Source organism: Giraffa tippelskirchi, chromosome 10 (assembly GCF_054371585.1).
Source record: "Giraffa tippelskirchi isolate mGirTip1 chromosome 10, T2T-mGirTip1v1.2.pri, whole genome shotgun sequence".
Classification (NCBI taxonomy): Eukaryota; Metazoa; Chordata; class Mammalia; order Artiodactyla; family Giraffidae; genus Giraffa; species Giraffa tippelskirchi.
Genome location: NC_137284.1, coordinates 95,692,229 through 95,706,169, shown reverse-complemented (window position 1 = coordinate 95,706,169; position 13,941 = coordinate 95,692,229). Strand labels below are relative to the sequence as shown.

Genomic DNA, 13,941 nt, shown 5'->3' with positions numbered 1-13,941 from the left:
ATATACTGCATATCACAACTTAATTAGGTACATTAATTACTTTAATTGATAAAATATCAACCAGACCACTGTTATAAAAAAGTTGAAAATGAACATCAGCCCACATTGAGAGTAATATAACAAGTGTGGAAGTGGCTTTTGTGTGAGAGCCACAAATTTTTCTCCCTTAAAATATTTTTTCCACCTAAATACTTATAAGAGGTAAATCACTCACCTGGGGGGATGGGGTTTGATTATATAACGGTGCACCCTTCCTGCCATCTTGTTGGGTTTTTCTCTTTGGATGTAAAATATCATTTTTGGTAGGCTCCAGTCTTTGTTATTGATGATTGTTTGGTAGTTAGTTGCAGTTTAGGTGTGCTCATGAGAAGAGGCACGCCCAGGGTCCCTGGACTTCACCACCTTGTCCCCTTGATGAAGCTACTTCCTTCAGAAAACTCCCAATTCCTTCAGAATCCATCAGTTTGGTTACCAAATCCTTTTCCCTAGCTTCTGCGGGTTGCCAGCAGTCCTGAGCATTCCTTGGCTTGAGGCAGGATAACTCCTATCTATGCCTTGGTAGTCACACAGTGTTCCTATAGATAGGTCTGTGTCCAAATTTCCACTTCCTGACAGTCACTCCTCTCACAGTTTGCAGTCTCCCTCTGTGCATTTATATAATGATAAAAAACAAAACCTATTACACAGGTTATACTGTTTCATAACCTGCCTTCTTCACTCAGCCCTTTATTTGAATTAGCTCTCACATCACTAAAACCCAGGCCAGCTTATTTATAATGGCCATGAGGTATTCCATGGTGAGCATCACTTAGACCTTCATGTTATTAGAGATTTAAGTTGACTCTTAACTGAATGTACTAAATAACTCAAACAGCTTGATAGCTAATATCTGTGCACAGCCTTAATTAGTCCTGGGGGATAAGTTCATTTAAGGGGCATTGCTGGGCCGAGGAGTATGCCCAGCCAGGAAAGTTCTTGATCCTAGTGTCAGTTATCCTGCAGAACGTTTGGCCCATATGTGTATTAAAGTGATTTTCCAGCTCCCCACTAAGATTGTCTTCACCTTCTTATAACTTAAATTTGAACTGCGAACTTGATGTCTCTTCTCATCTATGAGCCCTCAACTGACAACATTCTCCACACTCCAGGCAACTGGGCAATGAATGACTAATTTTGTCAATAACTTGTGAGAATGGACTTCTGAATGTGGCTCCCCAGGCATAAGGGGAGGACAGATTTTCATGACACAAATAATTTTCTACTGTTACTGAGTTCTCAGAACCAGGAAAAAAAAATGTGGCACAGAAGAGTATAAGCCATAAATGCTTTCTTGTACTCTGTCTAATGAACATGTGTTGGTTTTATAGTTAGAAAATACTGTAAACATACTAGGCCTTCCCAGGTAGCACTAGTGATAAAGAACCTATCTACCAGTGTAGGAGACATACAAGATGCAGGTTCCATCCCTGGGTTTGGAAAATCCCCTGGAGGAAGGCATAGCAACCCACTCCAGTATTCTTTCCTGGAGCATCTCATGGACAGAGGAGACTGGCGGGCTACAGTCCATAGGGTCACACAGAGTTGGACACGACTCAAGTGACTTAGCATGCATGCACAAACATATTACCAGAGAGACAAAGAGAAAGAGGGTGATGAAATATAGTACAGATTTAAGCCAGGTAGACATGAAAACTTTTATTGATTACATGTGTGTTAGTCTGGGTACTCAGAGAAGCAGGCACCAAAATGGAATTCAATCAAATGTGGATCCTATTAGAGGAAACACCTGTGAAAAAGAGTGAGGCGGGAGTTGAATAGGGCTGGGAGAGCTGAGACAGAGAGAAGGAAGATGGACAGAAAGTTGGGGAAGAAACTCTCCAGGCTGCTCCAGTGTCTAAGGAAGGCTTGTCAAGACTACTGGGAACCTTGACCCAAGCCAGCCATCAGGGACTCCCTTGTCTCCCAGGGACAGTTCTGCCTTCATATCCTACATATCTTACATTATTTACTCTTCTACTTAAGAGAGGTCTGTTTCTACTAGCATGTAAGGAAAGCTTTTTTGAAAGGAAATCAATGGCAGTAAGAATCTCTATGGTGTGTAATTTTGCCTTTACAACTTCAGGCAGTATAGGCATAAGTCTAATGTATCTAGTTGCAATATTTGCATGAGAGTAGTTTTACAACTAGATAATTCTTATATGCAGCTATAATATCTAGAGGAGAACCATTTTGTAATGGCAAATTTAAATCACATAAATAATATATTTTAGAGGGAAAAGGAGCATACTTGATTAGCAACTACATTTAGATAAGAGAAAAGACTCATAGCCAGAGGGCTGATCCCAAATCTCACAAAATTGTAATAACATGAATAACAGTATGAGGTTCAGAACACTGAGGTTAAGCAAAACATGGTATTATGAATAAAGTTTCATCATGGTATCAAGGGATCTCTCAAATGCTGTTGTTGAATCAAACAGATGGATTTTTAAAATTCATTAACCATTTAGTCATCTAATAATTTCAAGTATTTATTATGTCATTGAAATATTTTAGCAGCTGAAAATCACATAAACCATTGCTTAGTAAACTTTCTTCTTTCTTAAAAGCATTGAAAAAAGAACTGGCTTTGGAGGTCTCCCAGAGTAACTTCCAAGGGGTGAGCAAGTTCAAACACTGTACCGGCAAGAATCATTAGCAGCAGATCAACTCTTGGTGTCTCAGGGCACCAAGAGACTCCAGGTAGAGGGCCATAGAATATAGCAGAGCACATTTTAGGAAACTGGTCCATTTTCTGCAAAGCATCTGCTTACAAGGAACAGGATCCAGGGAGGGGATCCTGGAAGGTATTACTCTCTAATCAACAATGCTTCAGGTCTCCTATGTTGGAAGCGGGCTACAAGGGTTAAGTAGGGCAATGAAGGAAACTCTGGCCTCAGGGTCAAGGTGCATGACTGATCGAGTGCCAGAGGCTGGAGATTATTCTGTACTGTATAGTTCATGAAGACGAGACTCATCCCCAGCTCTGTCTGGCTGTCAGGTTAGATGTGCTTCCTTCCCTCACAGATACACCATTGCCTGCCTTCTGAGCTAGTCCCTGTATTTGGACCCATGGCCCCACCATCATGCGCTTCTCATCTTGTTTACATATCTCAGCCCACTGCTTCAAGGTATATGCACCAATTACCTAAGCCACAATGGCCAATGGCATACATCTGCTGCCTAAGGTCCAGCTAAGATTCAAGATCCAGTGAGCTGGAGCCCTGACAACTTTCTAGTCTTTTCTAACCTTTCTTCCTCTGGGGTAAGAATATATTCCCAGATACCATCAACCCCAGCCCCGAGATGCCTGCCTCATGCTGCTGCGTATCACTTTACTAAGTTCAAACCCCTCAAGACCAACACCAACACAAACTAAAGTTTAACTGAATATATCTCTTTGGACATTATTAGATTTCTGACTACTTAAACCTCATTCTACAACCTGAAAAAAATAGCCTGTCCCTATGTCTTGCTTTTAAAAATCTTTGAACAACTATGTACAACTGAGTGAAGCATGCCATCTGCTGGTTATTAAGAGTTTTGGCTTTAATGCCACTGAAGTCCTGGAGCACTCCTGAGGCAATAACAGTGTGTCATTTAGGTCTAATTGGACTATAGTATTGCTGAAGTCCTCCATTTCCTTGCTGATCTTCTGTCTTCTTCTATCCATTATTATTATGAAAGAGTTCCATTGACGTCTCCAACTATTATTGTGGAACTTATTTCTCTCTTCAATTCTGTCAAAGTTTGCTTCATGTATTTTGGAATTCTATTGTCATTGTGCATAAGTTTATAATTGTAATTTATTGATAAATTGAATCTTTTTCAGTATCTAATATCCTTTACTGTCTTTTTCATAAACTTCTTTGATGTAAAATATAATTTTCTGATTATAATATAGGCACTGTAGCTTTATTTTAGTTACTATTAGCATGGAATATTCTATTCCATCTTTTTAATTTCAAGCTTTTTGTGTCTTTGGATTTAAAGTGAGTCTCTTGAAGATAACATATTAATGGATCACATGCTTTAATCCATTCTGTCATTCTCCACCTGTAAATTGGAGAACTTACTCCATGTGCATTTAAATTGGGAGAACTTACTCCATGCTTCCCTGGTGGCTCAGCTGGTAAAGAATCCACCTGCAATGCAGGAAACCTGGGTTTGATCCCTGCATTGGGAAGATCCCCTGGAGAAGGGAAAGGCTACCCACTCCAGTATTCTGGCCTGGGGAATTCCATGGACTGTATAGTCCGTGGGGTCACAAAGAGTCAGACACGACTGAGCAACTTTCACTTTCGTTTTACTTCCCTAGTGGCTCAAATGGTAAAGAATCTGCTTGCAATGCAGCAGACCCATGTTCAATCCCTGGGTTGGGATGAACCCCTGGAGAAGGAATGGCAACCCAATCCAATATTCTTGCCTGGAGAATCCCATGGACAGAGGAGCCTGACGGGCTACAGTCCGTGGGGTCACAAAGAGTAGGACACGATGAGTAATATGAGTATTACTTCTACTTTCACTTTCACTCATGTGCATTTAAGGTAGTTACTGATTAGGAAGGACTTGTGTCTGCCATTTAATTATCTGTTTTCTATATGTCCTGTGTGCTTTTGTTCCTCGGTCCCTCCATTACTGTCTCTTTTTGTATTGGTTGACTTTTTATGTTTAGCACACCATTTTGCTTCCCTCTTTTTTTTAGTAGTTTATAAAACTTCTCAGTGGTTCCTCATAAATTGCAATTAACATTCTAAAACTTATAACAAAAGCAAAACAAAACAAAAAAACAACTTATAACAACCTGCTGTGAAGAATACCAATTTCAATAGTATATAGTGGAATATATCACTAGTATTTATTTTAATAGTATACACTTTTCTCCTAAACTTTTCTGTCTCTCCCCTTTTATATTATTGTTGGCACATACTGCATATTTGTACACTGTGTTCCCGTTAATATATATTTATAATCATTATTTTATCATCTTTTTTATATGTTGATACCATAGGGGGGCAAAAAGAGTTAGAAACCAAAAGCACTGGCTTTTACATTTTTACCAGTGTCCTTTATTTCTTCATGTGGCTTTGAGTTACTGTCTAGTGACCTTTCATTTCAGTTTGAAGTACCCTCTCTATCATTTCTTGTGGAGCAGATTTAGTAGTAATAAATTCCTTTATTTATTTTTTTTTTTTAAACTAGGATTGTCTTAGTTTCATCTTCAGTCTTGAAGGATAGTTTTGCTAGCTATAGGCATCTTGGTTGATTGTTTTATTTTTTCTTTCAGTACTTTAAGTGTGTTATCCTATTGCCTTCTGGCCTCCATGATTTCTGATGAGAATCAGCTATTATTGTGGATTCCATGTACATAACAAGTGTTTGTCTCTTATTGCTCTCTAGTTTCAGTCTTTATTTTTGGCTTCTGACAATTCAACTGTAATGTGGTAGAATTGTAGCCAATTATCAAGTCTTGTGGGTGCAATGCAGCTTTCTAAAAATTCTGATTATTTCACTTATCACTAACTCACATTTCCACATTGTTTTGGGTTGCTGTCAGTTTCCACTTGATTATTGCAGTGCCTTCTGTCTGGATAACTTCAATCTCTTTTTCCCTCTCTGTCACATATATGCATCTGCTCACTCTGTGCTTACCTCTAAGAATCCTAGAACACATATTAATTTTCTATCTCCAGCCTTTAGAGTCTTAAGCTCCTTTAGGACAAGCACTGTGTATATACAGCCCTGCAACAATGTCCAACAAGAGCCGAACAAATGATTCTTGAATGTCTGAAACATACCCACAATACTAGCCCCCTGAGAGTTATGATATAGTGACAGCATAAAACAGAAACTAGCAAAATGTGAATATATGTGTGTAGTGGTGGTGGTGGTTTAGTCAGTAAGCCATGTCCAACTTGTGAGTCCGTGGACTGCAGCCTGCTAGGCTCCTCTGTCCATGGGATTTCCCAGGCAGGACTACCAGAGTGGGTTGCCATTTCCTTCTCCAGGGTATCTTCCCAACCCAAGGATTAAACCCAGGTCTCCTGCATTGCAGGTGGATTCTTTACCAATTGAGCCACCAGGGAAGCCCGTGTGTGTGTGTGTAAAACTTTTAAAACTGAATTCCTTTCTTGCTTCTTTACCTCCAGTTTTGGAAATCCTACCCATTTTTCAAGATCTATTTGATCCATTACCTTCTCCAGTTCCTACCCATCAAACACACACCTATCAATTCAGCATTGAAATATACACTAATTAAAAATCCCCTATATTATTCATAATGTTTCCCTCATCACAAAAGGGGGGATATGCTGACATTAGATCTACACTATATTTCTAATAGACACTATAAACAGAATGTAATTCTACTCACCACCTGCTCCACAGGTACTCATTACTGACATGCTTAATAATGTACAGATGGTAGTTATAATAAGACATTATTTCTGTGATTTTGTCTCATCATATTTGTATTTCCCTAAAAGTAACCTTAATTATTATTTATTAACCAAGAACTCATAGTTTTGTATTAACTAAGAACCCACAGTTCAAGCACATATACGATACATATTTTCCCAACATAAGTGGTCAAGGGTCGTACCATCATGCTTTGGTCTATAACTGAGCTGGACTAATGGAATGAGCTGCACTATGCTAGAATTTACCTTTATTTCTATGCATAATCTATTAATACAACATTCTTATATCTAGAGAAATCATAGCTTATCAATAATATTAGGAATCAATGTGCTTGCTCATCTCTCCCTGAGGAACTGGTTGGGTGTGAAGGGATTGCTCCATTTCACATTGTTTCTTCATTATGTTCTGGAGGCTGATTCTCAGTTTGGCTTGCCCAGGTGGGGACTATACTCCACATTCAAGTCAGCAACCAGAGCCACATGGGTGTACATTTGTGAGCCTTCTCTTTGAAACTAAAGAAAGAAAGTAGGTTTTATGGGGAAAATTATCTGTCTTACACTCTTATCTCCCACATTGTCCAAGATGGAAAAGCTTTCGATCAACAACTAAGCAAGACTCAATGCACATACATTTTATGTAGCTGCCTCTCCCCAATAAGCACCAAATAATAGAACTAATTGCCTTTTATTCTATACTTTCTAATATTCTATTCTATTCCATGGTCATATAGTACCCACAGGTAGTTAATAGGCTCCAAGTTTCCAGACACTTAAAGGATAGAGTTGAGGCTTCTGAATGAGACTTTGACCACTCAGAGTAAAGAACTGGAAGGGAAGAAAGGAGAGAGACTGATGAGACTGAGTCATAGCAGATGGCACAGACACAGCTGGAGACCAGGGCTTGCAACCAACACCGACAAATCCACAGATGTCTCACTTGCCCTACTGTCTTCTCAGGTCCCTGGCATCTACAAGGCTCCCAGGCTGCTACAGACCTGCAGAGTGTGTCTGGCAGGAAATAAAGTTGATTCAGGAATATGGGGAGAACTCTGGTCTTTATAGACCAGCCTTGTCCTAGGTCCAGCCACTGTAATAAGGAGACATAATAATAATTCAAGAGGTACTGTACTTTAATTTTCCTCAAGGTTCTCAGGAACAAAGTCTTCAAACATTCTACTAATCGTCTCCATTGCCTCCTCCATATTAGATGCTCCATGGACAGCATTTTTCAAAATATTTTTTCCAAATTGGGCTCGAATAGAATCTGGGGACAGTAGTCTTGCTTCCTCTGGGTCTGTGGGACCCATCAATCGTCTCCAGTCTGAAACAGCATTCCACCTGGTCAGAATCATGACCAAAGATGTACCCCTGCAAACAAGAATGCTTTCAGAAGACTTGGACTATTGGTAACAGTAGAGACTAAAGACAGAATGCCACAGCTTCGTCCAGAGACCTCATCTTTATTCTTTGTCCTCATCAGTGTGATTTTTCTGCTTTTTTTAAAAAATTTTAATTTCTCCCTCACCCAGTAGGTTTACTGGGATTTGTTTTTCTGGGGTTTTTTTGGCCATGCTGCATGGCTTGCTAGGTCTTTGTTACCTGACCAGGGATTGAACCTGTGCCCTCCACGGTGGAAGCACAGAGTCCTAATCACTGGACCACCAGGGAAGTCGCTTTCAACAGGATTTTTGTTCTAGAAGAATGTTGTTTTTTATTCTAGGGATACATGCTAGGCACTATTCCAGTTACTTTCAATGTATCAATTATTTAGCCTGTAGGTAGGTCCTATTAACATCCCCATTTTATGGATACGGAAACTAAGCTAAAGATTAAATATGTTGGCAAAGCAGACGTTTAAAAGCAGATAGCCTCTATATCTAATGTGAAGACCTAAAGAAACAAAGAGAAAACAGAGAAGGAAAAAAAGGAATTAGAATAAACGTGAACTCCAAATATTACCAGGGTGCTTTTTCTCATGAATTAGATTAGATAGAATGTTTTAATGAATTTTTTGTATTTTTCAAAGTTTCTATAACAAACAGTTACTATGTTTACAATGCAAAGAACTTTTATATATCAGAAACTTACTCAGCTAAAACATCCAAGACATCCTTATAAAACTCTTTCCTTTTTATTTTAAAATAAATTTTCTCTGCTTTCTCTTCAGTTAGGAGTATTTCTTTCATCTGTGTTATGTCAAATCCAGTCTCTTTAATACGTTTCATGATATCCTCTAGGGAAAACAGATATTTGATAGTCTTGAAGACTGCCTTCATTTTTGTTCTGTATTTAAGTAGATTGAAATAGCTAAGGAAGGCCATAGTATCACTTGCATACAGTGGTTTTAAAACACCAAAACTGTGCTAAACTAAACTGAAAAGGCACCAGAGGGACATTCAGAAGAACTTCAATATGTTAATGTAGATGTTCAGTTTCTGGGATCCATCTTTCCAGAAACCACCTGAAATGTCTAGTGGTCTATAAAGGAGGAAATCTGTTTCTATGCCAAAAGTGAAGACATGTTTTCATCTCCACAATGCAAATGCCAAGGAACTTCTTGAATATAGAACTTCTAGATATAGATTGGAAGAGACAGCCAACCTGAACTCTTCTCACTGAACTGGCAGGGCACCATTAAGGTGATTAAATAAAGGAAATCTGGTCAAAATCTCTCACAGCCTAAACTTGGAACACTACTGCCTGATAATGAAGATGCTCATTGCTTTAGTCTTTCAACTTTACTTTGCAAAATTCCACAGGAGTTGAAGAAAAACATATACAGTGGTTCTATCTTTATATATTTACCTCTTTGTTCTTGTGTTACATGAGGTTTAATCAGTGCCACAGTGTGTTGAGGAGGAAAGAAATACTGTATTTCCCTTTCAGCAGCTTCTAGTGAATCACTTCCATACAACTGGTTGATAGGCAAACCTTCCATTGCAAATTGTGCGCATAAACTTTGAAAAAGAAGTCAAGTCGAAAACTGTTATAACATAACATATAAAATAACATAACACAATGTAAAACTTCATATTGGCATTCTGCAAAAGGAAGTAATTGCAGAATGGTTTGGGGCATGCTATTACCTTTAAGGAGGTAGCAGTCATTAGGAAGAAAGGAGTTGAACATTTCAGTAATCATGATAATGGATACTGACAAATGTCAAAGATGGAATGAACACCGTGGTGCAGTGGAAAAGAACAAAATATCGAATTCTGGTGGCAGCACGTGCTAGCTACATAATACTGATCAACTATTTTCCTTGTCTGTGCTTCAGTTGTCTCAAATATGAATATGATAATAAACCCTGTTTCGGAAGGAGTCTTTGAAGGTGTAATCTGCTGATGTTTGAAACATACAGTGCATCTTAAGCTGTCGATAAATTCCTTCTCCTTCCTTAATCACTAAATAATATCAAGCACTAGAGATGGCATTTGACCTATTCCAAAGATACCAAGTTGTAAACACTGAATCCAGGAGACATGGCAGTGGAACCCTCTAGCTAAGGAAAGCAGCAGTAAAAAAGGAGCATACCAAATGGCTTTGTGGAACAAGGCAGGAGTGACATTGATGGTAATGGACAAGCCATACCAGGGTAGTTTATTCCAGTTCTGTTTTTGTATGATAGATGAATACATATCTCCAAAGTCAACCATTATTCCTCAGTGTTTTCCAGTTGCACCTTTTTCTGTCTTTATGTCCTTCTGCCTATCTATTTATATTTCAGTAGAAGTGATATTCATTGCTCATTAATTCTCCGCCCTTTAAACATAGCCCTGAACAAGCAACCCACAAAATCCAGCCACAGCAAATAACCTCCCTTCCTGTTAACAGACTGACATCACTGGAAACTTGGCTTTCTGTCCTAAGTTTTAAGACCTCCTTCTTATCTCTGAGTTTCCCTTGTGGCTCAGCTGGTAAAATCTAATTTTTTCAGTGACCATTTCAGATTTCCTTATCTAACGTGATCTTCCCATTCAGACCTTGGCTGCTCTCACATCTCTGATTTGAAGATATTTGTAGACTAAGAGCCTGTGATTGTCAGGGAGATTTGTACAATGAATGATACATCACCAGAACCGACTACATTCAATGCAGAGAACTACAAGCAGGCCCCCTATTAGGGTGTTAGACATGGTATTTGGAAAAAGTGTCTGTGTGTGTGTGTGTGTCTGTGTGTGCGTGTGTGTAAGGATAGGAGAGTAGGATTGCTGTGTTTCTCTTGTATGCAAGTGACCATGTTTCAGATTAAGCAATGGAGGGTAAAGAGTCTGATGCCCAAGTGCAGGAGTTATTTCTAAGACAACTTAGAAAAGGAGGCAATCAAAAATAATGGCTAAGAGTCATTGTGAACTTGTGGCAACATTAGGGATCATAAGGGCTTAGGATTTAAATTCTCACTATAATAGTAGGGAGAAAAGGGGCAGCTACTGAGTGCCTTCACCTGGAGAAAATGTCTCTGTGCTGGTATGTAGCCTCCACACTTGGAGTCAGAATTTCTGGAAGAGTGTGCCTACATATATAGGCCAGGTATTGATAAGGATTCTTCTCTCTGATGCCATGTAATGCATTCTGTGCTACATTTCATTAAGAGGTTCTATGGCACCCTGCTCATACCATGTAAAGAGTGTCCAAGCCATATTATCCTTTACAGTAATTTCCTGGCACAGGAACAAAGACATAAGAGAGGAAGGTCAAAAGAGTGCAGAATGCCTCCTTCAGGACAAGTCCAACTGAAGATCTCCTACCCATAAGAAAACACTTCAACTTTATATACATGATGTTTCATAAGTCCTGTTATTTATTGTGGCAGCATGGATGCAAACATTTCCTGTGTTTGATAAAGCATCTTTATTCTTGCTCATTTGAAGAAGGGCTTTTCTTCTCCTGAATTCACTCCTGCTCTGAAATTAGCACAAAGAATTTAGGTGAATTGCAAGTCAGTTTGTTTCCAACAGCTACATGCCAAGAACAGAGATGAATAAGATACTATCTCCCTCCCTCAGCTGAGACCAAGCCCAGCAGCTAAGATCAAAAATATTTTTTAAAGTGCCCCTAGGTAACAGATACTTGACAGCATATTAAAAAGCAGAGACATTACTTTGTCAACAAAGGTCCATCTGGTCAAGGCTACGGTTTTTCCAGTGGTCATGTATGGATGTGAGTGTTGGACTGTAAAGAAGGCTGAGCACCGCAGAATTGATGCTTTTGAATTGTGGTGTTGGAGAAGACTCTTGAGAGTCCCTTGGACTGCAAGGAGATCCAACGAGTCCATCCTAAAGGACATCAGTCCTGAGTGTTCACTGGAAGGACTGATGTTGAAGCTGAAACTCCAATACTTTGGCCACCTAATGCAAAGAGCTGACTCATTGGAAAAGACCCTGATGCTGGGAAAGATTGAGGGCAGGAGGAGAAGGGGACGACAGAGGATGAGATGGCTGGATGGCATCACCAACTCAATGGACATGGGTTTGGGTAGACTCCGGCAGTTGGTGATGAACAGGGAGGCCTGGAATGCTGTGGTTCATGGGGTCGCAAAGAGTCGGACACGACTGAGCGACTGAGCTGAACTAGGTAACAGGTAACATGCCAGGTTTTGAGCTGATTACAAAATTCTAAGACTCATCAGTAAATTACTTTGTAAATGTTCCCACCAAACTGTAGACTACATATTAAGTTAGTCATCATTGTCCTAAGACTCCTATATCAATTAAATAACCTACAGGACTATCATGCCCTTATCAAGAGAATTTCTCCTAAACAGTGCATGGGGCAGATATTTCTGCCAAGATATGGACTTCTGGCTGGGTAGCCACCACTTACTTCCAGCCCCAAATGAAGCAGCTTACAACATTCTCTTGCAAAGCCTTGGCCATATTCAGGTTGGCACTGGGCTGGGCTTTCAGTCATAAATAGTCCACTCCTTACGCAGCAAAAGGAGCATTCCTGAGAACCTACTTTGGACGAGAGCTGTAGTTCCTGTACCCTATATCCAAAAGGAAGTCAGAATGGCTCCCATGAAAAAAGCTGGGGACCCATGACATGAATCATACCTCTCTGGAAGATATTCTTTGGCTTCTTCAACACTGCTTGGTCCAATTAACTGTTTCCAGTGTCCTAAGCCATTTTCTCTTACTAAAACAAGGGCTAGAGATGGACCACTGTTAGAAAAGGAAAAACAAAGTTAATGAAACTATGGCTTGTAGCTAATTATAGATAATCCAAGTGTATTTGTTAGATGAAAATAGTAAAATAACCCTTTTTACCAAGTGTATGAAATTAATTTCTGTTGGTGTACTCTCAAGAGAGTATGTTCATCAAAGAAAGGAAGCAGAGAAAGGAAGGGAAAAGAAGGGCCTTGGTTCTGATCAAGTGGTCTAGGGAAAATACAGGTACTGTCCCCATGCCCCTGCTGATTTATATTATACATGCTTGCTGGCTTTCTGGTCTGGCTGCTGTTTCATTTATTCTGCTAGAAACCTGATAGGTTTCTAGCATCCCATTCATCTCCTTGGGCTAGTGATCTTTAGGATTACCAAAACCCTTGAGAATCAGTCATAGCTGTCTACTTGGACTTGATGATGCTGCACAAACTGGCTCTGCAATTCAGCTTAGTTAGACTCCAGAGGCTTCACTTGGAACTTGCATTGCTCTAATAACATTCTGGGGGGACCACAGAAGACACACAGTTGAGCAGGGAATCAAAATGGAGGTGATACTGGCAAAGAAGTAGACTCAGCACATCTTTACAGAATTGAGAGGTTTGGCAACTTGAACAGAAAGCAGAGTTAAAAGAAGGTTAAATGATTCAAACATAAATAAACCTGTGCTTTCTCAACCTGAATTCTCTTTTACCTGGTCATGTTTTCTATAACATCTCCAAAATAATCTTTATTTTCATATTCTTTGCACAGTGTTTTTGCTTCTTGTTCTGATAATACTATCTGTCTTTGTAGCAGTATTTTAAAGCCTTCATCTTGAATAATATTCAAAACATCCTCTAAATAAAAAGTCACATATGTTGTAAAGTGCTAGGTTATTGGATATACACACAATACAGACTATATTATCATAAGGACACAGAACGTATTTCATTGTCATATGAAGTTTAAGTTTACAAAAATAGATTATTAGATTTTTAATTTAAGGTGAACAGTATTCTTAACATGTCAAATTTATGATGCCATTTCCAGTTCTTCAGTGGACCAAAAACTATAGATCTGAGAATGGGGAATTTATTTTTTAAAATGTGTACAGTCAGATAAGTTTTATTTCATACATAAAGGTGATGTACTGACATTCTCAGATATGCTAGGGTTCTAGCGTTGGGCTTCCCTGATAGCTCAGTTGGTAAAGAATCTGCCTGCAGTGCAGGAGACCCTAGTTCGATTCCTGAGTTGGGAAGATCCGCTGGCGAAGGGATAGGCTACCCACTCCAGTATTCTTGGGCTTCCCTTGTGGCTCAGCTGGTAAAGAATCCGTC

General features: G+C 39.4%; 1 protein-coding gene across 20 annotated transcripts in view; it reads right to left on the bottom strand.

The window, feature by feature from the left end:
- The window catches only part of NME8 (NME/NM23 family member 8), a 54,718-nt gene that overhangs the window by 6,909 nt on the left and 33,868 nt on the right, over positions 1 to 13,941 (bottom strand). For 3 of the 20 annotated variants that reach the window (XR_014067280.1, XR_014067281.1, XR_014067282.1), the window contains 6 exons: positions 13,314 to 13,458; positions 12,512 to 12,619; positions 9,264 to 9,415; positions 8,547 to 8,691; positions 7,588 to 7,826; positions 215 to 644 (listed from right to left, as the gene is read on the bottom strand). Coding sequence is in view for 5 of the 20 variants with exons in the window: in XM_081536002.1 (XP_081392128.1) it covers positions 7,589 to 7,826; positions 8,547 to 8,691; positions 9,264 to 9,415; positions 12,512 to 12,619; positions 13,314 to 13,458 (788 nt within the window). In the remaining 15 variants the exon portion in view is untranslated. Of the gene's footprint in view, positions 1 to 26; positions 645 to 7,570; positions 7,827 to 8,546; positions 8,692 to 9,263; positions 9,442 to 10,902; positions 11,363 to 12,511; positions 12,620 to 13,313; positions 13,459 to 13,941 lie in introns of those variants that run through there. The other 17 variants (XM_081536001.1, XM_081536004.1, XM_081536002.1 and 14 more) reach the window with 16 other exon arrangements.